Raw genomic sequence first — 23,159 nt, 5'->3', positions numbered from 1 at the left:
GTAGAATGAGTCTTCACTGAATGTAGTGGTGGAAGTTTTATTAATATATAAACTAGATGAGCCAGTTTGGTGTAGTGGTTAAAGGATCAGGCTAAAAACCAGGAGACTGTAAGTTCTAGTCCTGCCTTAGGCACAAAGCCAACCTTAGACACAAAGCCAGGCGACCATGGGCCAGTCACTCTCAGCCCTAAGGAGGAGGCAAGGGCAAACAACTTCTGAAAAACTTGCCAAGAAAACTGCAGGGACTAGTCCAGAGTTGCCAGGAGTCAAAAACTGACTTGAAGGCGCAAAACAACAACAACTAGATGAACAGTCTCTATCACCCAATGGGAATTTCTGTGCATAGAGGAAGGAGAAAATAGTTCTTTCTTTGCCTGTAACATAGCAACAGCTTTTCTATCTTTTGAAAGAACCAAGCACAGTCATTATAGAATGCTAAAGCTTTACAAACTTTCAGAATGTATAGTGCAGTCAAGTGAGATTGCTGGAGGTGGGGAAAAAATGGGTAACATGTTTTGATTGAACTAGAAACCGAAAGCTACTTTAGGGAAAAAACACATACGCATTCTTATTTGGATGGAACACGCCCTTATGTTCATGAAAGATACAAAATGTGGGGTCAGCCTGTAGCTTATCTGCTTTGTTGAGCTGATAGCCAGAAGGAAGGACACTTTCCAAGATAACGGTCTATGGTTCCTAATCAACTCAAAAGGTTTGTTCATCAACACTGACAAATCATAAGGACTCCACTGAAGTGGCAATGGCAATCTAGGTTGTTTTAAACATTGAATTCCTCTTATTCTTTTATAAGCTCTTGGGAAGGGGTGAGAAAGGAGATACCTCCTACACAGAGCCATGGAAAGCTGTAGCTGCAGGAAAATAAAGCTTCAATGAAACAATACCAAACCCCTGAAAAACACAGGCAAGAGAACTGTATATGGTGAGCCCCCAAATCCTCATACAGAAGTAGAGAAAGCACACCACTCAGCTTAATATCACTTTCCAATCAAAGTTTTTCTCATAGCCCACAAGACAACAGCAACATCAAACATCAATCAGCCAAATGGACCAGAAATGTGGAGATACATGGTTAACATGACTATGGGGTGATTGGTATGGTCCCTTCACACTTGGCTATCATCCTCATTATTAAGGTTAATATGAAACAATACTGAACAGAGCCAGTGGAAGAACAATGTGCATTGTAACTTGCTCTGCAGAAGATAAAATGCTAACACTAACATTTAAAACCAATGGAGTAAAATGAAATTACTGAGATCTTTGGAGGTCAAGTACCAGAGGGATGCCACTGTCCCATTAAGAAACAGTAAAATAGAAGAAAAAATCTGATATTCTGGTATGGTAGAGGAGAGAGATTGTGTTTACCTTTTGCTAAAGGGTCTGCCCCTTGCCTAATATGTTCACAGTGTACAACAACAGAATGGAAGAGAGAAAAAATTCCAGTTCATATCCTTACTGGACTACAGGAAATACCAGTGGCCCTGTGAGCCATACCTACTGACATAAAAATATACTGTAAGGTGCTCAAAAGATGCCAATATGCAACATGACTTACCATGCACGCTTGGCTCAATCTATATTCCATTGTGAGTACATCTTGCAAGCTCAAAGAAGCTCCCTCTTTAAGCTGCCGGAAGGTTATCTTTAAAGAAGTTGGGGACATTTTAGCGATTGTCTGTAGAGGAAAAAACAAGAAATAGTTGATGTGTGAATATTTGATTCCAAAAAGGAAAAACTGCAAGCTACAGTTTCAGGTCAGAATATGAAGTGATGAGTACATTAACTATGGGACTTGGTGGCGCTGCGGGTTAAACCGCTGAGCTTGCCGATCAGAAGGTTGGCGGTTCGAATCCGCGTGGCGGGGTGAGCTCCCGTTGCTAGTCCCAGCTCCTGCCAACCTAGCAGTTCGAAAACATGCCAACGTGAGTAGATTAATAGGTACCGCTTCGGCGGGCAGGTAACGGCGTTCTATTCAGTCATGCCGGCCACATGACCATGGAGGAAGTGTCTATGGACAAACGCCGGCTCTTTGGCTTTGAGACAGAGATGAGCACCGCCCCCTAGAGTTGGACACGACTGGACTTAATGTCAAGGGAAACCTTTACCTTACCTTACATTAACTATATGAGATAAAAATAAAGGTACTGTATATACCCTAATAAAATTGAAAACTGAAAGACATACATTCAAACAATATTTCAGTCATGAAATGAATACTCGTCATCTCATCCTCATCTAAAGGTCTTTGGTTCATTATTTTTCTCATAATAGACTTAAAATACTGTAATTCTCATAACATTTGGCTCAATCACATAAGATAAAGCTGTACTATGATAGCCTAGAGAGGGAACAGCAAATCTGAAATTGATTCTTAAGTAACATGCTTTAGTTAATGGAGCTCTGGAATCACATACAGGGGCAAAACTAATCATTTTCCATATGCTAAGGTTTGTCTTCACTCTCCATGCATACAATGGATGATTAGATATGGCTTCCTCAGTTTCCGTGGCCATAGTGAATCCCTTCAGTAAAACAGACAAACAGAAAAACCCTAATGTCATTGATACTGAGATAGGACAGGCTGTATGAATTCACAAATGGCCATTCAAACAACCTTAGTTACAAATAACTTGTTCTTCTTTACTGTGTTCTCTGTGGGCCAGTTTGTTACCTGGAGAATGGAATAATGCTCAAAAAAGGCATTATGAGAGTAGACATTCAAATGATGGTGTGGAATAAGTGTAGAAGGTTGGTCATGGATAGCTACACGGAACAACTCTAGTAGAGAAATATAATAAAGAGCTGCAAGTGTCACCATCATTTGTATGGAGTGACCTTAGATATCAAGTGGGCACTGCTGCTTGGAGAGCTCATAATGAAACTTTGTAATAGCTGTAGTAACCATTCCAAATCTTTTAACTGACTTTGAAAAGTCGAAGGATTGGTTGGTGGATAAGTCCCTCCTGGAGTGAAAAAAGGAAGGGACAGCTTTCCCTGCACCTGGGCTCTTACTAGGAGGGAGACCTAGGGGATAGGAAGATACCAGCTAGGATAGAATGGAAGTAATATTGCATATGGGTGAGTACAAATTGGCAATTGAAGTGGTTTTTACCACAGGGCTAGCCATAAAGGTTGGCCAATAGTGAGCCTGGGTTGTGAAAGAATGGGAGTTAGGTTATTGGAGTATTAGTGACAGATGGGATGTTAAGGGTTGGTAACCTGATGTTGGGGGATACAGTTTAGGGCACTAAAGAGGGGAGAGGGGTGAACAGATCCTATTAGTGAGAGGTTGAGACAGGTATGGTGGCAGACACTGGGCAAGCCATTATAGAAAAAAGGGAACCAACAATTTGGTACTGGTACCCTCTCTTCACCCATATGCCTCAATCCTAGATCCAGGTCAGATAGCTGGTGACTGAGACCTCAAGGTACTGATGGTAAATCCATTGCAGTAAGACCAAATTCAGTCATGATTTGGCAGTGGATGAGTGGGAAGACCTGGCATATATTACTGAAACCTGACTAGGTGAGGCGGGGATGTCACCTTCTAAAGGATTTGTCCACCTGGATTTTGATCCTTCAGCAGACTTGACTCCAAGTCTGGGAAGATACGGTAGCAATGGTCTTGAGAAACACCTTTCTTGTGACCAAGTGCCTTGATGGAGTATGAGCGGCTGTATATGAAGTTGTGCTATACAGAAACCTGACTGTTAGTAGTTCGAGACAAATATTTTACACTGACTCTACTGTGAAACTGGTAGATCTAGTTAAGAGAGGGGAGCAGAGGAAAGACTGGCCTGAGGAGTGCTCCCTTGTGAGGTGCCAAAGTTCAGTCCTGCCTCTTCTACTTCTCAACATTACATGAACATTCTGGGAGACGTCATCTGTTGGTTTGGAATGAGGCAAATTTAGGCTACTGTTGGATTGAGTGTTACAGGACACCTAGAACAGAAGGACATGCCAGTGGTAACTCATACCCTTTATCACCACACAATTAGGCTACTGTGATGCAAAGTACTGTACATGGTGCTGCTTTTGAAGGTCATTCCGAAATGGCATTTGGTGCATAACGCCATAGCCCATTTATTGACGAATGAGCCCGCTAGCCACAAAACACCTGTGGTAAAGGCCATGGATTGGCTTTCAAACTGTTTCTGGGTACACGTCAAACTGGTTTTAACCTATAAAGCCTTATATAGCTTTGTACCCAGGTATCTCAAGGACCACCCCCTCCAAAAGGAATGGCAGATTCCCCCAAGATAGTTCCCCATTTCTGAGAGGTGGGAGAGATTGGGGCCCCAATGCTATAGAACAGCCTCCTCACTGAAATTAGGGCAGCAGCCACACCGATGGCATTTTGGAAAATAGTTAAAAAATTAACTCGTCTGAAGAGCTTTTGGAGGATGACAGGGTTGGTGCAGCCTGAGGTTTGCCTTTCGTGGTACTGTTATTGACATGCTTTTCATGCAGTAATATCATATTGATACATGCTCTTTATGTTTTTTATAATTTTAATCACTGGGAGTATTTGACAATTATGGCAGTATATAAAACAAACAAACAGATACTGTATACATAAATGCTCTCTGGACATCAAGAGAATGAAGAGATCTGCATGTATAGAAGAACTAGGAAAGAAAGAATGCAAAATAATACCGTTTCTCAAGAAAAAAGTGGGGCCAAACTTATGTAGAAAGAACACATTTCTGTGAAGAACTACTTAGTTATGGTGCAGTATAAGAAAGGCTGCATCTCTCTACTAAAGCTATCAACATACAACACATATGCCTACACAATTCCTATTAAGAAAAGCAGTATTCCATTAAAACAAATGAATGGGAGTTCTAGTAATTGAAGTGCAGGGGTTCACATGATAACATGGAGAGGACCAAGAAGGACTTGTCAGGAGACTACTGGATAATGGTGAATTTAATCCTTCCTAAAATGTTTAACCAGTGGACTAGAGAAAAGAGAAGTATCGTCAACAGTAGAATGAGGAAATGGCTGCCTTCTTCAAAATGCTGGATTGCAACTCCCACAATCCCAATTAGCATGGCTAATGGCTGGGAACTGGTGTACGGGTAATCCTCATTTAGCGACTGCCTCATTTAGCAGCCATTTGCAGTTACAGTGGTGATGAAAAAGTAACCAGTCCTCACATTTACAACATTCACAGATCTATAAAGCAAAGGAAAGCTGAAGTAAGATTGTAAGCACAGTCACGGTTTCACTTAGAGACCACTTTGCTTAGTGACCAAGTTGCTGGTCCCAACTGTGGTTGCTAAACTATAGTAACTGCGACTGGCAACTCTGTTGCTAAGTAACATGGTCATAAAGCGTGATGTCACGTGACTGTGCTGACTTACAACAGCAGTTGTGGCAGTTCTGGCTGCCGCTGTTAAGTGAATTCCCATGATTGCCATTTTTTACCCCCTGCTGGCTTCCCCATTGACTTTGCTTGTTGGAAGCAAGCAGTGAAGGTCTCAAATGGCAATCACATGACTGTAGGACGCTTCGACTGTCATAACTGTGAGCCAGTTGCCAAGTGCCTGGATTGCAATCACATGACCACAGGGATGCCGCAATGGCCACAGCTACAAGGAACGGTTGTCTCCTTGTTCAGCACCATTGTAATTTTGAATGGTCGCTGAACAAGTGGTCATTAAACAAGGACTACCTGTATGGCTATACCATCATACAAGAGCCAAGGTACTCCAGAACTGGGGATAGTCAGGTTCTATCCCACCCTCAACCATGGAAACTCAGTCTGTTTCAGCACCACCTACCTCATAGGGTGGTTGTTGTGGGGAAAAACAGGAGGAAATACAGCATACACTGCCTTATGCTCCTGAATGAGAGGCAGACTATAAATCAAATAAAGAAATAACTGTATTACAACACATCTAGAGTGGAAAAAGCTGTCTAGGAAGATGGTTTGATTCTACCTGCCTGTAGGCTTCTGGATTAAATACCTTATTTGTTATTAGAATGGGCAGTATTTTTGATCAGACGCTTGTTTGCTTGGTGCTTGTTGATGGTCCTAAAGTCACAGAGCAATAAAAGGGATGGGATTGTTTTGTTCCCCACCCGAGAGAGGAACTGTGCTTTTGGGACAAATTGTGCTATTTCTTCCCAGGCTTTGCTTCAGTTGGAGTCACTTTGAAGCGCATTCTCCTTTATTTCCTCATCACATTAAAGAGAAAAATGAATAAGGGAGGGGGGAAAACCTGAATTTGGTAAAAAGAAAGGAGTGAAATCAATACTTTCTTTTTTAGCTGAGCGGGACTGAAGAAAGTCTCTTTCCTTGGTAAGGTGATGTACAACTTCCTTTCTCAAAGAAGGGGTCTTCCTGTGTTTGGAATGACCTTCTGTCTGCTGCCGAGTAAGATCTATAGTATGTTTTTCATAGAATGTAGACACAGAAGCTCAAACATTATAGAATGTTGTTATAACATTCAGCTTTGCAAGCTAGGCTGTGCTCTATAGGCAAAGGAACAGATTTACCAGTTGCAGTTCTTTTTATAATATTAACACTCCTAACCCATAAGAAGTGGCAGGTTTCCAGCTCTCAGCCATTTTTCTACTCCTGATTACTCAGCTCCCCTGCTTCTTCCAGATGTCAGCTGATAAAAGCAGTGACCCATTTTGCCTAGGCCTTTATATCTGCTAATACGCAGTTGCTGGGCAGATCCTGCAAGCACAAGCAGGATAGTTTTATACCTCTGATTTTGAATACATGAGTCACTACCAGCTGCCTTAATAATGGAAGCAACAAGAGGACAAACACTGCTCTGCAAAATAGCAAAACAAAGCAAACACCACCACAAAGCTTATTTAAAAACCCCAAAACAGACAAGCTTATTAATAACATCTACTTTCACCCTTAATGTTCCAGTGACTTTATTTTTCTATATAGTCAGGAGCCTGCCGAAAGAGGCTAATTTGATACTGAACTGTTCTTCCAGTAAGGAACTCCTGCAGAGGACACACTATTTATCAATTTTATCTTAAGAATCCAAACTCTTACCACCTACAGTGCATGAATAACTGGCCTCTTGCTTCCTGTACCAATTGAGCAACTAATGTCGGTGCAACTTTATCTTAAGCAGTGACCAGAGTGAGCTTAGCTGAAATGGGAAGCCTACTCATAACAACATGGAATGAATGGAGTGGGCAGTGGACTGAGTATCCTGAAAAACTGCAATGCATACCAAAAAAATGCTGGCAACGTTTGGCAAAATTGGTCCTAGAAGCAATTCAGCAAAGCTTACTTCAAGGGGAGCTTCTGAACTCCCAATTTCTTCAAGACATGTAATTCTCTGTTTGGCTCTAAAACATCTGACAAGGAGCCAAAGTATTGAAAGACCTTGGAGCGATATAGAGCATAGCAATGAATTACTGTTTTCCCACTTCTCACTCCCTACTGGTTTCTAGGCAGCAGCAGCAGCCTCTTTATTCACTCTAAGATCACTATAGAGTTCCTGGCTTCTGTTTGCTTCCAGCAGCTTTTCAAGCTGTAGCTTTCAAAGCAGCACCTCTACAAGTCTCAGGAGACCTATGCTCTCTTCTTGTTTGCAGGGGATCCTTTGAAATACTGCACTCTAGAAAACTAATAGTCAATGTGGATTTCTTCAAAAAGTAGCTTATTTTCTATTCTTGTGCGATTCAGTTCTAGCCAGTCCTACATGAGTCAGGACAGTTTATCCATCTCCAATCTTTTAAGACTACAGACTTGACTGGAAAATCAATTTCTCTTTTGTCCATGCTTCATCCATAGTGTTTTTCAGAACAAGATGTTCCTGAAGCATTAACAAGCTTGACAGCTTTCTGCACTGGTGGTTCAAAGTACTGTAGTTCTAATGTAAAAGAAAATATGAGAGGAAACAACTGAAAAATGTGAATGGTAGGGAAAGTGCTAAGAAATGCATCACTGACCCTCTCTATTAATACATGTATATTGCTCAGAGAAGGTGGCAGTCAAAATTAAGAATCCGAACAGAGGATGGAGGAAGAACCAATTAGTTAAGTGAAAGACAGACTATATGCTAACAGGAGAGGTTAACTCACCCTGGTAAAAATGCTGTCTAGAGAGAGACCCTGATTTTTGCAAGGAGGATGTAAGCCCTGGTAAGCTGCCGTACCTGATACTCATCAACTCAGTGCAGACCAAGGAGACTCTCAGAAAAAATTGGGCAGACAGGCAGAACAGCAGTTCTTCAAGAAACTGCTTCTATTCTCATTGTGGAAAGAAGAAGAAGAAGAATGGATAAATGAACAGCTGTGCTGTCAAGAGAGGGCTTGAAATGAAGCTGCCCCAGATTAAGGGATCTTCTGGGAAATTGCAGCTTTACTCATCAAGCACTTCTCCTGTGTATAGTGTTTATTAATCGAGTGTAGGAATATCAGCCCTTTGAGTTAAGCAAGGTCACGAAGCAGGTTCTAGAAATGCACTTTATTGTTGTAGAGTCGAATAACAAAGAATCTTGAAAGCCTGCCAGGGTTTCTCTCTGCCCCATCTTATACCTGAACTGAGTTCCACTCTGACTGTCAATAAACGTAATGCATTATGTATGCCAAGGTGTCTTAAATCAGAAGGTCCAGATCACAGAAAACTATATTCCATTTTTTCCATTTTCCCCTTAGTAAGCACTTACTAACTCTGCACAGCAACAAAAACAACACATAGAAGATAGGCATCTGTTACATCTAATTGTGCAGTAGACTGAGTTTTATTAAATAACTAGTTTAGAGTGCATGGTAAGAATTAACATCATGTGGCTGGACTTGGGGAATGAACACAGCTACACTCATCCCACTGTAGCTTTAAAACTACAGTACAAGCAATAGTTGAATCTAGTCTAAAGTTACGTTTTACAGAAATAAACAGAAAAGAGCAATATGTCTATTCACAATTAAGGCTAAATGGATCTCATGGGATTTGCCCCTAGGGAGGTGATTACAGAATTGAAGCCTAAGTAGGAAACCCTGAGAAATATCCTGGTTTTGCCTAGTTCTCATATACAAAATCCATGTAATAACAATTATGGTTCTTGCATTGCTAATTACTGATGCAAGCACATAAGCTTTGCAAAAATTAGTATAAACTGTAATTATTAATCTCTTAAATAAGAAAGCTTTCTATGATCACAGGCAAGCAGCTACAGTATATTGGAATAATTGGGCAGTGCATCTACCAAAAAAAAAAAAAGCCCTGATTTTCTTCTACTAGTAATAAGCCTCTATAGCAACTTGTTTAATATTGTGCCTTTAATTATATTTGAACTATATATCAGATAGAGCTATACAACCCGAAAAGCTGTATCTCAACAAAAGCACAATGAAATTAGAAATAGCCATTTGAAGTATACATACACACACATACACACGAAGTATGTAATTAGGACATGTAAGAAATAGAAATAAAGTCAGTTCTACTACAAACAAATACAACTTGGTTAAAAAACATTGTACTTCCAGTACAATACTAATGTTATTTTTTCTATACTATAAGTTATACAATAAACTTTTTTAATGTTTATGCATGGGTACAGTATATATTTGTTAGCCCAATTCATTAGTTACAACTGTACTGAATTTAATATAAATTAGTTATATAACTACTATAACTGTATTGAATTATATCACTTAGGGTTCTGAAATGGAAGGAAGGCTTAGGTGAGGTTCAAATGATAGGGAAGTATGAAGCCCCCCCATTCAGGAACAAAATTCTAGTGGATTCTGGAACATTCTGTCCCCCTTTGGACCATACCAAGTCTCCTCCTGGGCTATGCTGTTCCAGGAGTGGTTCAGCACTTTCCAGAAATAAATCCTTTGAACCAGAAGCAGATCGAGGTACTCCAGACATGATGCTCCAGATAAAATGGGCCTGAATCAGTGAGGTTTACACATCCCTACAAATCACATATTTCTATGAAAGGTAACATTTAGAATTTTTTTTAAAAAACGAGGTAAGCTGGGAAAAACAACGAAAACTCTTCAGTTTATATATTTCAAAAAAAGTAGGACACAGCTCAAAAGCTTTGAAGACTACCCATTCTAGAATGGATTTAGCTGAAGACTACCAAGCACTTTCAATTTTTTGTAACTGCATAAGCCCCATGGTGTTTGGTTAGTGTTTCATAGCATATATACCCACTGGTATTGGATAAGTCCCTGCTCCTCTCTTAACTGGAGACAGTATTGGCATCCACTAGACTCAGGTACTTTTCTTTAACAGCTAGGCACTTGAGAGGGCTCTCTTTCTAGGAAGATTCTAGCAGCCTTGCCTGCTATCCTGTCCACTGATTTTCCTGCAGATTTCCAGTCCTCTTCTGCCATCTTCTGTTGCAGGGTTAACTTTTATTTTTACTTGCTTTGTTTTACTTGTTTCATTTCATTTCATTTTATATTTTACTTGTTTTATTCACTGGATTCCATTTGGACTTGTTTTATCCTACTGATGTTAGCCTTAGAGCCAGACCAAGCCAGATCAATACTAAGGCAAAGGATCTTAGACATAGAAGGCCAAACAGAAATTGCTGCCTTTTCTCATAATATATTTGTCAATAACCAAATCTTAGTTTCCAAACCAGCTCCGTATTTATATTACATTACAGTTCCCAAATTCAGGAGAGCCCTATCTACAGCCTGATTTAATGCCCTCCCCACAGCTGTTTTGGAAGGGAAATATAGGAAAATTCCATATGAAACCCAATATTGCCCATGACACGGGTGCCATAGAAACCACAGCCCATCTTTTTATATTGTCAGTTTTACAGGGACGTTTCTTCAGCAAAGGATCGTTACCTTGTCATGGTGCTGGAGCTTGAGCACCTCAATGATGCCATGAGCTAAACCGTGAAGGGCCACCCAAGACAGGAAGGTCATGACAGAGAGGTCAGACTAAATGCGATCCCTGGGGAAGGTAATGGCAACCCACCCCAATATTCTTGCTGTGAAAACTAAATGGATCAGTACAACCAGAGATATGTCGGTATACCATCGGAAGATGAGACCCCCAGGTCAGAAGATGGTCAAAATGCTACTGGAGAGGAACAGAGGATGAGTTCAACTAGCCCCAGACGTGATGACGCAGCTAGCTCAAAGCCAAAAGGACGGCTAGCGGCCGACGATGCTGGTGGTGAACAGCGAATCCGATGTTCTAAGGATCAACACACCATTGGAACCTGGAATGTAAGATCTATGAGCCAGGGCAAACTGGATGTGGTTATCGGTGAGATGTCAAGATTAAAGATAGACATTTTGGGCGTCAGTGAACTGAAATGGACTGGAATGGGCCACTTCACATCAAATGACCACCAGATCTACTACTGTGGACAAGAGGACCACAGAAGAAATGGAGTAGCCTTCATAATTAATAGTAAAGTGGCTAAAGCAGTGCTCGGATACAATCCAAAAAACGATAGAATGATCTCAATTCGAATTCAGGGCAAGCCATCTAACATCACCGTGATCCAAACATACGCCCCAACCACAGATGCTGAAGAAGCTGAAGAAGAGCAGTACTATGAGGATCTGCAGCACCTACTGAACAATACACCTAAAAGAGATGTTATTTTCATCACAGGAGACTGGAATGCTAAGGTGGGCAGTCAGATGACACCTGGAATTACAGGTAAGCATGGGCTGGGAGAACAAAACGAAGCAGGACATAGGCTGATAGAATTTTGCCAAGACAACTCACTCTGCATAACAAACACTCTTCCAACAACCTAAGAGACGGCTTTATACATGGACTTCACCAGATGGACAACACCGAAATCAGATTGACTACATCCTTTGCAGCCAAATGTGGCGGACATCTATACAGTCGGTAAAAACAAGGCCTGGAGCTGACTGTAGTTCCGATCACAAACTTATTGCACAATTTAGGATCAGACTAAAGAGACTACGGAAGACCCACAGATCAGCTAGATATGAGCTCACTAATATCCCTAAGGAATATGCAGTGGAGGTGAAGAATAGATTTAAGGGGCTGGACTTAGTAGATAGGGTCCCGGAAGAACTATGGACAGAAGTCCGCAACATTGTTCAGGAGGCAGCAACAAAATACATCCCAAAGAAAGAGAAACCAAGAGGACAAAATGGCTGTCTGCTGAGACACTAGAAGTAGCCCGAGAAAGGAGGAAAGCAAAAGGCAACAGTGATAGGGGGAGATATGCCCAATTAAATGCAAAATTCCAGAGATTAGCCAGAAGAGATAAGGAATTATTTTTAAACAAGCAATGCATGGAAGTGGAAGAAGACAATAGAATAGGAAGGACAAGAGACCTCTTCCAGAAAATTAGAAACATTGGAGGTAAATTCCAGGCAAAAATGGGCATGATCAAAAACAAAGATGGCAAGGACCTAACAGAAGAAGAAGAGATCAAGAAAAGGTGGCAAGAATATACCGAAGACCTGTATAGGAAGGATAACAATATTGGGGATAGCTTTGACGGTGTGGTCAGTGAGCTAGAGCCAGACATCCTGAAAAGTAAGGTTGAATGGGCCTTAAGAAGCATTGCTAATAACAAGGCAGCAGGAGATGATGGCATCCCAGCTGAACTGTTCAAAATCTTGCAAGATGATGCTATCAAGGTAATGCATGCTATATGCCAGCAAATTTGGAAAACACAAGAATGGCCATCAGATTGGAAAAAATCAACTTATATCCCCATACCAAAAAAGGGAAACACTAAAGAATGTTCAAACTATCGAACAGTGGCACTCATTTCACATGCCAGTAAGGTAATGCTCAAGATCCTGCAAGGTAGACTTCAGCAATTCATGGAGCGAGAATTGCCAGATGTACAAGCTGGGTTTAGCAAAGGCAGAGGAACTAGGGACCAAATTGCCAATATCCGCTGAATAATGGAAAAAGCCAGGGAGTTTCAGAAAAACATCTGTTTCTGTTTTATTGACTATTCTAAAGCCTTTGACTGTGTGGACCATAACAAATTGTGGCAAGTTCTTAGTGGTATGGGGATACCAAGTTATCTTGTCTGCCTCCTGAAGGATCTGTATAACGACCAAGCAGCAACAGTAAGAACAGACCACGGAACAACGGACTGGCTTAAGATTGGGAAAGGAGTACAGCAGGGCTGTATACTCTCACCCTACCTATTCAACTTGTATGCAGAACACATCATGCGACATGCTGGGCTTGAGGAATCCAAGGCTGGAGTTAAAATCGCTGGAAGAAACATTAACAATCTCAGATATGCAGATGATACCACTTTGATGGCTGAGAGCGAAGAGGAACTGAGGAGCCTTATGATGAAGGTGAAAGAAGAAAGTGCAAAAGCTGGCTTGCAGCTAAACCTCAAAAAAACCAAGATTATGGCAACCAGCTTGATTGATAACTGGCAAATAGAGGGGGTAAATGTAGAGGCAGTGAAAGACTTTGTATTTCTAGGTGCGAAGATTACTGCAGATGCTGACTGCAGTCAGGAAATCAGAAGACGCTTAATCCTTGGGAGAAGAGCAATGACCAATCTCGATAAAATAGTTAAGAGCAGAGACATCACACTGACAACAAAGGTCCGCATAGTTAAAGCAATGGTGTTCCCTGTAGTAACATATGGCTGCGAGAGCTGGACCATAAGGAAGGCTGAGAGAAGGAAGATCGATGCTTTTGAACTGTGTTGTTGGAGGAAAATTCTGAGAGTGCCTTGGACTGCAAGAAGATCAAACCAGTCCATCCTCCAGGAAATAAAGCCAGACTGCTCACTTGAGGGAATGATATTAAAGGCAAAACTGAAATACTTTGGCCACATAATGAGAAGACAGGACACCCTGGAGAAGATGCTGATGCTGGGTAGAGTGGAAGGCAAAAGGAAGAGGGGTCGACCAAGGGCAAGGTGGATGGATGATATTCTAGAGGTGACAGACTCGTCCCTGGGGGAGCTGGGGGTGTTGATGACCGACAGGAAGCTTTGGCGTGGGCTGGTCCATGAAGTCACGAAGAGTCGGAAGCGACTAAATGAATAAACAACAGGGACATTTGTCACCAGTTGATTACCCCCCTTTTACTTAAATTCCTGGGGCATTCTGATAATTTTTACTTACATTATCTGTTAAACAACCAAGATAAATGTATTTCTTTGAAAGTAGCAAAATTTTGCTACATTATGTGTAAGCTTTGCCCACAAATGGTTGCTAATAGTTATTGATATTAGGGGATAATTTTGTTTATTTTATAGAACGTATTTTATTGGTCAATGATCGAAATAAAATTTCTATCTATCCTTCTGATGAGTGCATTAGCTATTATGCACTTCTTGATAAAATAGTTGCATATGTTTCATTATTATTTAAAAGAACTGCTTCAAAAGATAATGTTTAAATACACTGAAATCAAAATTTTGTAATGATGTACGCGTCAAATATCCTTAGTCAGTACAGGTTGTCCTCGACTTATGACCTTTCCTTTAGTGACTGTTTGAAGTTCCGACAGTACTGGGAAAAGTGACTTGCGACTGGTCCTCGCGCTTACAACTGCTGCAGAATCCCTTCAGTCACATAATCAAAATTCAGGCACTTGGCAACCAGCTTGTACTTATGACGGTTGCAGCATTCAGGGTCATATGATTACCAGCTGCAACCTTCCCAGCTGGCTTCCAACAGTCAAAGTCAATAGGAGAAGCTGGATTTGCTTAATGACCACGGTGATTCACTTAATGACCATGGCAAAAAAGGTCATAAAATTGGGCATGACTCACTTAACAGCTGCCTCGCTTAGCAACAGAAGTTCCAGTCCCAATTGTGGTTGTACGTTGAGGACTACCTGTACTCAATTAACTGCTGTTGCAAAGCAGGATAAATTTATGCATTTTATTACGTACTTATCAGTAATAAAGAGTAACAAGAGAAGTATTTCATCTTTTAGAATTTTTTTTCCAGAAATTCAAGGGGAAAACCACACCATTCCAATCTCCCAGGAGACACCAATTTTCATATGGAAAGTCCAATAATTTATCCATAAGTCCTTTATAAAATGCTGTTTTATCTTCATCTGGGGCATAAATTTCCAATACCAAAGTCTTAGCCCCCTGTAGATTAACTTCTACCCAAACATATCTGCCATCATTGTGAGTCAATATAAGTTTTGTATATAGTTGAGGATTTATATACAAAATAACTCCATTTCTTTTTTTCATCCCTGCTGAAATAAATTCTTCTCGCAAATTTCTGTGGCTTAAATATTTTATATCTTTTTTCCTAATATGCATTTCATGTAAGTAAATCACATTTTATTTTAATTTTTTCAAATAATGATTTTTTTTCTCTTTTGAGGAGCATTTGCTCCATTTATAATCCATAGTTACGCCAAGATTTTAGAAAAGTCAATACCTGTAGCACCCAACGTGGTATTAGCTTCAGTATCTTGTTGTATCTATTGTGGCATTTGTTCAGTCACATCTATCATTGTCACTTCCATTTGGATTTCCTCCAATTCTTCTTTAAATTTTCTGCAAAAACCTCTTTCTTTCTGCAGAGTTCAATCTGAATCTCTGCTGCTTAAAAGTAAAAATCACCCCTTCCAACCTATCCCATCTAAATGGTATCTTCTTGTTTGTCTGTCAGAAAAAAATACTCTTTTTCTTTTATGTAGTATTCTAATTGGAATTTCCTTAAATACAATTACGTCTGTATTATCAATCCTCAATCTAGTATTAAAATGCTGCTGCAAAACTTGATCTCTAGTCGTCTTCCTGATAAAGTGCACAAGCACGTCCCTTGGAACATTTTTTAATTTTGCAAATTGTGAATTAATCCTATAAACTTTATTAATCTCTGTTTCAGTATCATCTTCCTGCCAATCCAGGAAATTAGACAGCAATTTAACAATCTTTTCTTCAATATCTTCTCCAGCAGAGACCTAGCCCAGGTTCACCTCCTTTAAGCCAAAACTTAAAACCAAAGCTCTATTTTCAATAGTAAAGAACGTATATCAATTACTTCAGTGGCATGTATATCACATGCACAGCTTTGGGGGAAAACATTCCAATGGACAGACTCTCCCTTTGTCCCATAAGGAAGGCATGGTGACAGAAATTTACTTCTTCAGCTTTCACAGAAAAAACAACTTTCAGCTCCACAGGCCAACAGCCTTAACAACAGGCATAAAGGAAAGGAAGAATCCTTTCTCCCATCTGTTTGCTAGAAATTAACAGATGTGTGACTGTTTTGGTTACTGCGACCAGCTGCAGGTTACCTTCATTCAGTCTTTCAGTTTAATTTCAAGCAACAAAATAGATACAGTAAATGCAACTCTAAGAAAGCCAGAAATATTCTTATCTATGGTTGCAGTGAAGCTACTTGAAGCCTAGATTGAAGGAGCAAAACAAGTCAGCAGCAGCAATGAATGAAAAACAGCCTCATTCACTTTGAATACTGTGGCACACAGAGAATGTTAGCAGAAGGCAGATTTAGGGCAAAATGTGCTAGCCACTTCATTGTCAATAATTTCATTTCAAATGAGTAAATCTCAGCAACAAACCCAGATGTAGCAAAAAAAAAAATCTGGAACCTGGCCTATCTAAAATGTGTAAACTGTGAAGGCAAAAACATTTTCCAGACCCTTCAAAAAGGTTTGCATACTTCTAGCCTTCATTTCACACATCTGATTTCCTACTCTTCCATTTCTCTCAGAGGTGACCATGATACAGTGGTATACTTCCACTGAAATTCACCCTAACCATGGTTAATGGAGAAAAACTATGCAACCACTACTTGGTAACATCAGTTGCACTCTCTGGGGGATCCTAGCTAATGGATACAGAACAAATCTAGATGCAGAAAAGACATGATGATCTGGGACTTCATTAAAGGGGCAAATCCCTTCAGCTTGAAAGTTTCAACACTGGATATATCAAAGGAGATTCTCCAGTTGTCTATACAGAAAGAAACATCTGGAGATGTGGTGACTTTTCCAAGGTTATACTCTGTCACCATGTAGGCCAAGGGTTGGCAACATTTTCCAGAATGTGAGCTACATCTGTTCTTTTGACTTGTGTACTATGTAAATTATTATTACTATTACTCATCAATAGGACTTCTGGTTTGGGAATGGAGTCCACAACAACACAATTTAGTGAGCTCCTTGGTTTTAAAATTGTATAACTTATCTCCCCCTTTGGACTATACTTTTTCATTATCTATGAAGTTCTTAGCTTCAGTGGCAAAGAGGGAGGAATGAGCAGAAAGAAACAAATTCCCTGTAAATAAATATAGTTATTCTCAGTATCAGCATAGCCAAACGTCACAGTTGGCCTTACACATATGGACTAATAAATCATTAATATAACTGCCAGTCAGTATTGGTACTTTTTTCTAACACCTAATTTCATAAGCAAATTAATTTTCAATTTGACCAATTTAAACAACTCAGACTCTTCAGAACGGGAGTGGCATAGAAGTCGAACAAATAAATCCATAGCTTTGGATCACACTCCTGAAGCAGAATACAAGCCAACCAGGTAGGTAGGCAGGCAGCTAAGTAGACTGACAGACACAGAGTCAGGCAGATAAAGAGATCTGAAAAGCACCCTTTGTAGGACTCGCCTCAATAGCAGCTTTGTGTCTGTGAGTTACCCCCGGCTGGAGATAGAGACAGCTCTGATACCCTTCACGTAGAGAAAGAAGCAGGAAGGTGGAAGAAGGACATGACTAGCTGTGTGGGAAGGGCATTCGTTCCTTCTTCAGTGGGGAATTTGTATGTGTGCTATGGGGGAGTAATCAGAGTGGATTTTGCTGGATTTTAAGGCTGGAGAGAATTTTAAGGGAAAGGCATTAAAAAGGATCCAAAGACAAGGTAGAGCCCTGACTTTTTTTTTCTGAAGCCAGAGTTTGGAAGGTGGGCAGTTTTATGACATACACCTCTCCTCCTTCTCATAACATAACTGCAAAATGCAGCAGCCATTGTATGAGTATCTGTCCTTGATCGTTGTTTTAGTTCCTTCATGTCACCATTTGGGAGCTGGCTTTCAGGTCTATGCAAACATATCCTAAAGGCCACGTATAGGCTACAGGTTGTCCTCCCTTAGACAATGCAGCAGGCATCAAAATGCCACTTCAAGTGACTTGATATCAGCATCCTTCAAATAGGATAAAAATCTCATGCAACTTTACCTTTAACTGGTTAAGTGCAAAAGGAGATCCATCTTTCTTCAGGTTTTGGACAATTTCTTCCATGCTGTTTGCTGAAAACAGACTGAAAAGAGAAATTGTTCTTCAGTCAAAATGAGTCATATTTGAGAGGGAGGAAAGTGCTGTAACCTATGCTGAGCAATAGGTACTTTAGCATACAGAAAAGCCATACAGGAAATGTAACATATAAACCCCAAGGATATAGTACCTTTAAATTAAGATTAAAATAATCTGAAGGAAAACTGAATTTCGCCCTAGCCTACTAGATGTTCTGAAAGCATCAAAACAAAAGGCTAGTTGCGCTTTCCCACTACTGATTGCACTGACTGACAAATACCTGTTAATTTTGTCCATGTGTTCACCAAGGATAAATTCTTTTTCTTGATCAAGTTTGCACTAAGAGAAAAAAGATAACAGAATTCCTTTCAGTACCAAATCAGGTAAAGCGGTAACAAAAAGCAATGGCTGTGCTGTTTCTTTTAATGCAAGAAAAACTAATCGTTATGCTCAATAGCTCATCTTTATCTTTCTCATCTCAATCAGATTAGAAACTGGTAGTTTTTTTAATGTTTTTTATTCATAATCTCTGATCTATAAGAGGCATCCCTGTGCAATCCCACCGATATACCAGGGACCGACCATGTTTGTGCTAGACCCTTGGGTGTTCCTTTCAAGTGCAGATTCCAGATACCTTTAAAAAATACTGCAGATAAAATTTACACAAGATCTTAGTGCTTCTAGAACAAAAAAGTTCCCCTCATATAATGCAACTACATGCTATAATTGGTTGAATCTATTCTGATGCAGTGTGTTGAAGACAGCTAGTCCCCAATGAATGGGAGGACAGAATAATGCTAAGATTGCATCCCATAACAGTGAATGTTATAAGACAGTAGGGTTGTAAGCCGCAAAAATCAAGCTGATTATTTGATGGCAACAATGAGATACAGAAAACTCTAACTCTTTGCTTCCATTTAGTGGTCATCTGGATTTCTGCAGCCCAAATATAGAACCCTAAATTAGCATCTTTGTTAAAAGACTGATGAGAAGCCCATTATCAGGCACAGAAAATCTGTGCCCTGATGTTGCTCAGCCGTTCCACCCAGCATAGCAAATAATAAAGGATGCTGGGAATTGTAATTCAACATCATCTGACAACCCATGGTTCCTTTCTCCAGCTCTAAGTAAAGGCAGAGTAATAAGTACAATAATGCAGTGTTTCTTAAAGTGTGGCCCTAGGACTCCTGGAGGTCCCTCAAAAATCAAAATTATTTGCCAGTGGATGTTGAAAAATAATATTAAAATCCCAAAAACAATCATGAAAAGTGGTACTGGCAGCAAATGCATCAATTTTAATTTTTAATAACAGTAAATATTGATAAATATAACCCATACAACAAATTATGGGGTCCTCCATAATTTTTAAAAGTGGGAAGCAAGAACAAAAAGTTTAAGAAACCCTGCAATAATGGGAAGCCCATTCCTTTAAAAGCAAACTAATCTAAGGAAGAGCCCCCCAGGAGATAGAAAAATTGGAAAGAAAAGGACTACTGCATCTGTTTGTGAGAAGAGATGCACTTTCCAAAATTCTTCCATCTAGTTTTTAAAAATTTAGCATCTAGCCATCCCATCAAGGGACCCTCCTAGCTACCTACAGTAGCTCACAGTGGAAACTATGCTTAGACACATTTTGATGATGAGAAATGTCAATGTGATGACTAACAGCCTGCCTGCAGATAAGAATTGTCTAAATTGTAGTTCTTGACAAGTTACATGCCATGTTTCCATAATATGAACACGTCTGGAATACAGTAACATTAGCTATAAATCAGAACAAAAGGCCCAACACTAGTATCCTAGACACTCTCCATGGACTGCTTCCACTCCATTAAGTTTAATCTTTGCAGATCATCATACCCTCCCCCCTTTGCTGAAAACGTCTTGCTGTGGACATAAATCCAGTCTTTTCTGCTGACTGAGAACCTGAGTGCTGAAATCTGTGGCCAAACTGAGGAAGTGTAAGAGAGAAGCACATGATTTATAGCTCAATTTCTGTCAGTGCACACGGTTTCAAGCAAAGCAGAGATGAGAGTCAGTCATCATCTTTTTTTTTCCATTTAAAAATGCATTCTGTGCATTTCAAAAGCAGGCATTGCTTAAAAAAAATAGCATCTTACAGAGAAGAATCCTCTACATATCTATTCAGAGGTAAACCAATGAGTTTGGAATTAGAGTTACATCCTAGAATATATATATAGAATGCAGCCTTACATACTTCTAACAGAAAAAGAGTAAACATCCTTCTAAGCACCCCATGCAGGAATAACACTGAAACAGAAGAGCAAATATTTGGGAACAATATTTTATTTGACATAAGGAAAAGTACCCTGAGAGATCTTTTACGCTGCTGCCTAAATCAAGAAGTAAACAACCTCAAACTTTAAAGCTGAGAGGAATAATTCAAAAGATTTTACTTCAAGCACAGCGTGCCAAGTTTGCTATACCAAGCAACTGCAGCATTCAGTTCCTGATCAGACCTTTGATCATTATTTCAACGCTTCTTTGTGTCAGAGTACTTATACTTTGTATTTACCCCTTTCTAATAAACATTAATTCAGGATTGCTTCTAGTTTATTTCATTTTTAAGAATCAGTGCATCCATCAAACTAAATGTTGTATGTGGATACTTTTAAAAAATTAATGGGACTGTACTGCATCTGAAATTTGTCTGTAATTAATATGCTTATTTATGTATCTTGCTCCAATAGCATCTGACTGAGCAGCTTACATATTTAATTCAGTGATTCACATAAAACAGAACACAACACCTAGAATACAGAAGCCATAATAGAATAAAATCCAATAAATCATAGTAAACCATAAACAACGTTCACAATCAATCACAAAATCCTCAACACCAGGAACAACACTTAGCCATATACTGTAACTATTCCCTTGCAGGAAAGTTCCATTCATCCATCAGACCCCAAAGGCTTGTTGAAAAAGCCAGATTTTAATGGCTTTACAAAACCCCAAGAGTGGTGAAGACTATTCCAGAAAAGGGGGCAGTGCAGTCCCTGCAGATGGCATCCCCTAGGGGTGGGAACCTGAAGGGGCTTTCTCTTCTAGATCTTATCGGGCACAGGGAGACCCCTGGGAGAAGGTGTTCTTGAAGATACCCAAGTCTTGAGCCGTGAAAGGCTTCAGGATGACAACCAGTATCGTGAAATGCACCTAGAACCCCACTGGTGATCAGTGTAGCTCTTGGAATAGTGGCTTTACATGGCTAAACCATCTAATAGCTGGTGCCATTTCATTTTCTATATAATTCGCTTATACGCGGAACTCTAGGCTATTTTAGTATATGAAGAGCAGGTTTGCCAGACTTAGAACATTCCTCTGCTGCACACTGGCCCGCCAAAAATTAAAAATGAAGACAGACTTTCTTAATAGAGATGTGCTTTTGTATATAAATATTCTCTATTATGAAATCTACATATATTTAAATTTCCATTTACCTTCTTATGATATGAATCCAAAATATCTGCAACATTTGCTTTTGAGGGGGATATTAATTCTGTCAAATCTTTTTCAAGAGCAACCATCTGCAAATAAAAGAATACGTATAAAAACTATACAAAACTATTGCCAAGTGCATTGTTTCACAGGATACCGCTACAATATGAAACCTTATCAAAAGATCTAACATTTAAAACAATTAATGAGGGAAATAATTAAAAAGCCAGAATTTTGTTTAATATAGGCCTTAATATTATCCAATCACATTTCTGTCAGGAAAAGTGAAGTAACTTTTCTTGATAATGTTAAAAGAGAAGAGAGATATCAGATACCTACAAAACAGTGTTACATGAAAAACGTGGCTTCTCTGTTTTGAACCCTCAGCCTTTTCACTACAACGCTCTTGAAAAATTATAAGCTAATTTCACACATGTGATTTCAAGACTGATGCTATGAAGGATAGAACAGTTCAAAACCTTGGGGACCTAGTTCATCTGCATTCTCTTTCACTACATTTTATAAAAAGGGAGGGGGAAAAGCAACTGAACTTTGGGGTATCTTCACTTTTTTTTAAAGCTCCATCTCCAGGTGGACCCTAAGGGAGAAAGCAAAGAAAGGCCTTCCAAGAAGGGCACAGACTTCTGAGGAGCCAAACCACCTCACAGTAAGATGTTCTAAAGTCTACCACATTGTAACCTGCCCTGGTTTCTCTCAACAGAAGGGCTTCCAATAGAGTTAGTGAAAGGCAGAAGTGTCTTTCTTCCTGTAGCCCACAGCCTATTTTCCAAAGAATCCTCCCAATCTATGGAACAGATGTTTGGAGACACAAAAGTAGGGCAGGGGGAGGAAAAATCCAGCAAAGTCTGAATACAAGATATTGAAAGCAATGGGTTTACGTGTACTTAGCTCTGATTTGGCCTGGAAATTTACTCGAGTGCCAAATTAAACCAGACAGGATTAGAAAACAAAGGGAGAATTGATCACCTGATCAAAAATTCCACATGGTTGTCTAAAAATATTCCTGTCTCCTGCAAAACCAAGGCTAAGGAACTACTGGGTGCAGCATAAGCAGTTACCTTCTCTGCTTCTACAAAGTGAGTTGCAATTCCTGCTCTCTGGACATCTCTTCCTTTCAGCCTAAATCCTGTAAGTCCAAGAAAATAGCCCAGCTTCCTTGGAAGCTTTGGCAAGAAATAGCCTCCACCCACATCGGGGAAAAGACCTGCAATTAAAGAAAAAAAGATACGCAAGATATGCATAATTAAGAGTGCCTCCCACTCCTCTGCTCATAACTAAGCCTGCTAGACTCATTTTCAAGCTGCTTTGCTTGAAAATGAGTCTTTTGCCCGCTGTTTTGCTCATCTTCTGGAAAGACATGCCACACCGTTTTTGCCTGCACAAATTTTCCTAAGAACTCTGCTGAAGTTGATGGCCACAAAGAGGAACATTTTTCCCTCTTTTAACTT

The 23,159-nt window shown here is 39.9% G+C and overlaps 1 protein-coding gene across 2 annotated transcripts in view; it reads right to left on the bottom strand.

The window, feature by feature from the left end:
* The window catches only part of HIBCH (3-hydroxyisobutyryl-CoA hydrolase), a 52,840-nt gene that overhangs the window by 4,486 nt on the left and 25,195 nt on the right, over positions 1-23,159 (bottom strand). For both annotated transcript variants that reach the window (XM_063318065.1, XM_063318066.1), the window contains exons 8-12: positions 22,770-22,915; positions 21,693-21,779; positions 18,512-18,570; positions 18,157-18,238; positions 1,577-1,696 (exon numbers count right to left, since the gene is read on the bottom strand). In XM_063318065.1, coding sequence (XP_063174135.1) covers positions 1,577-1,696; positions 18,157-18,238; positions 18,512-18,570; positions 21,693-21,779; positions 22,770-22,915 — 494 coding nt within the window. The remainder of the gene's footprint in view (positions 1-1,576; positions 1,697-18,156; positions 18,239-18,511; positions 18,571-21,692; positions 21,780-22,769; positions 22,916-23,159) is intronic.

The sequence above is a fragment of the Candoia aspera genome, chromosome 1 (genome assembly GCF_035149785.1).
Source record: "Candoia aspera isolate rCanAsp1 chromosome 1, rCanAsp1.hap2, whole genome shotgun sequence".
NCBI classification, from domain to species: Eukaryota; Metazoa; Chordata; class Lepidosauria; order Squamata; family Boidae; genus Candoia; species Candoia aspera.
This window is presented reverse-complemented; position numbering and strand designations above follow the sequence as displayed.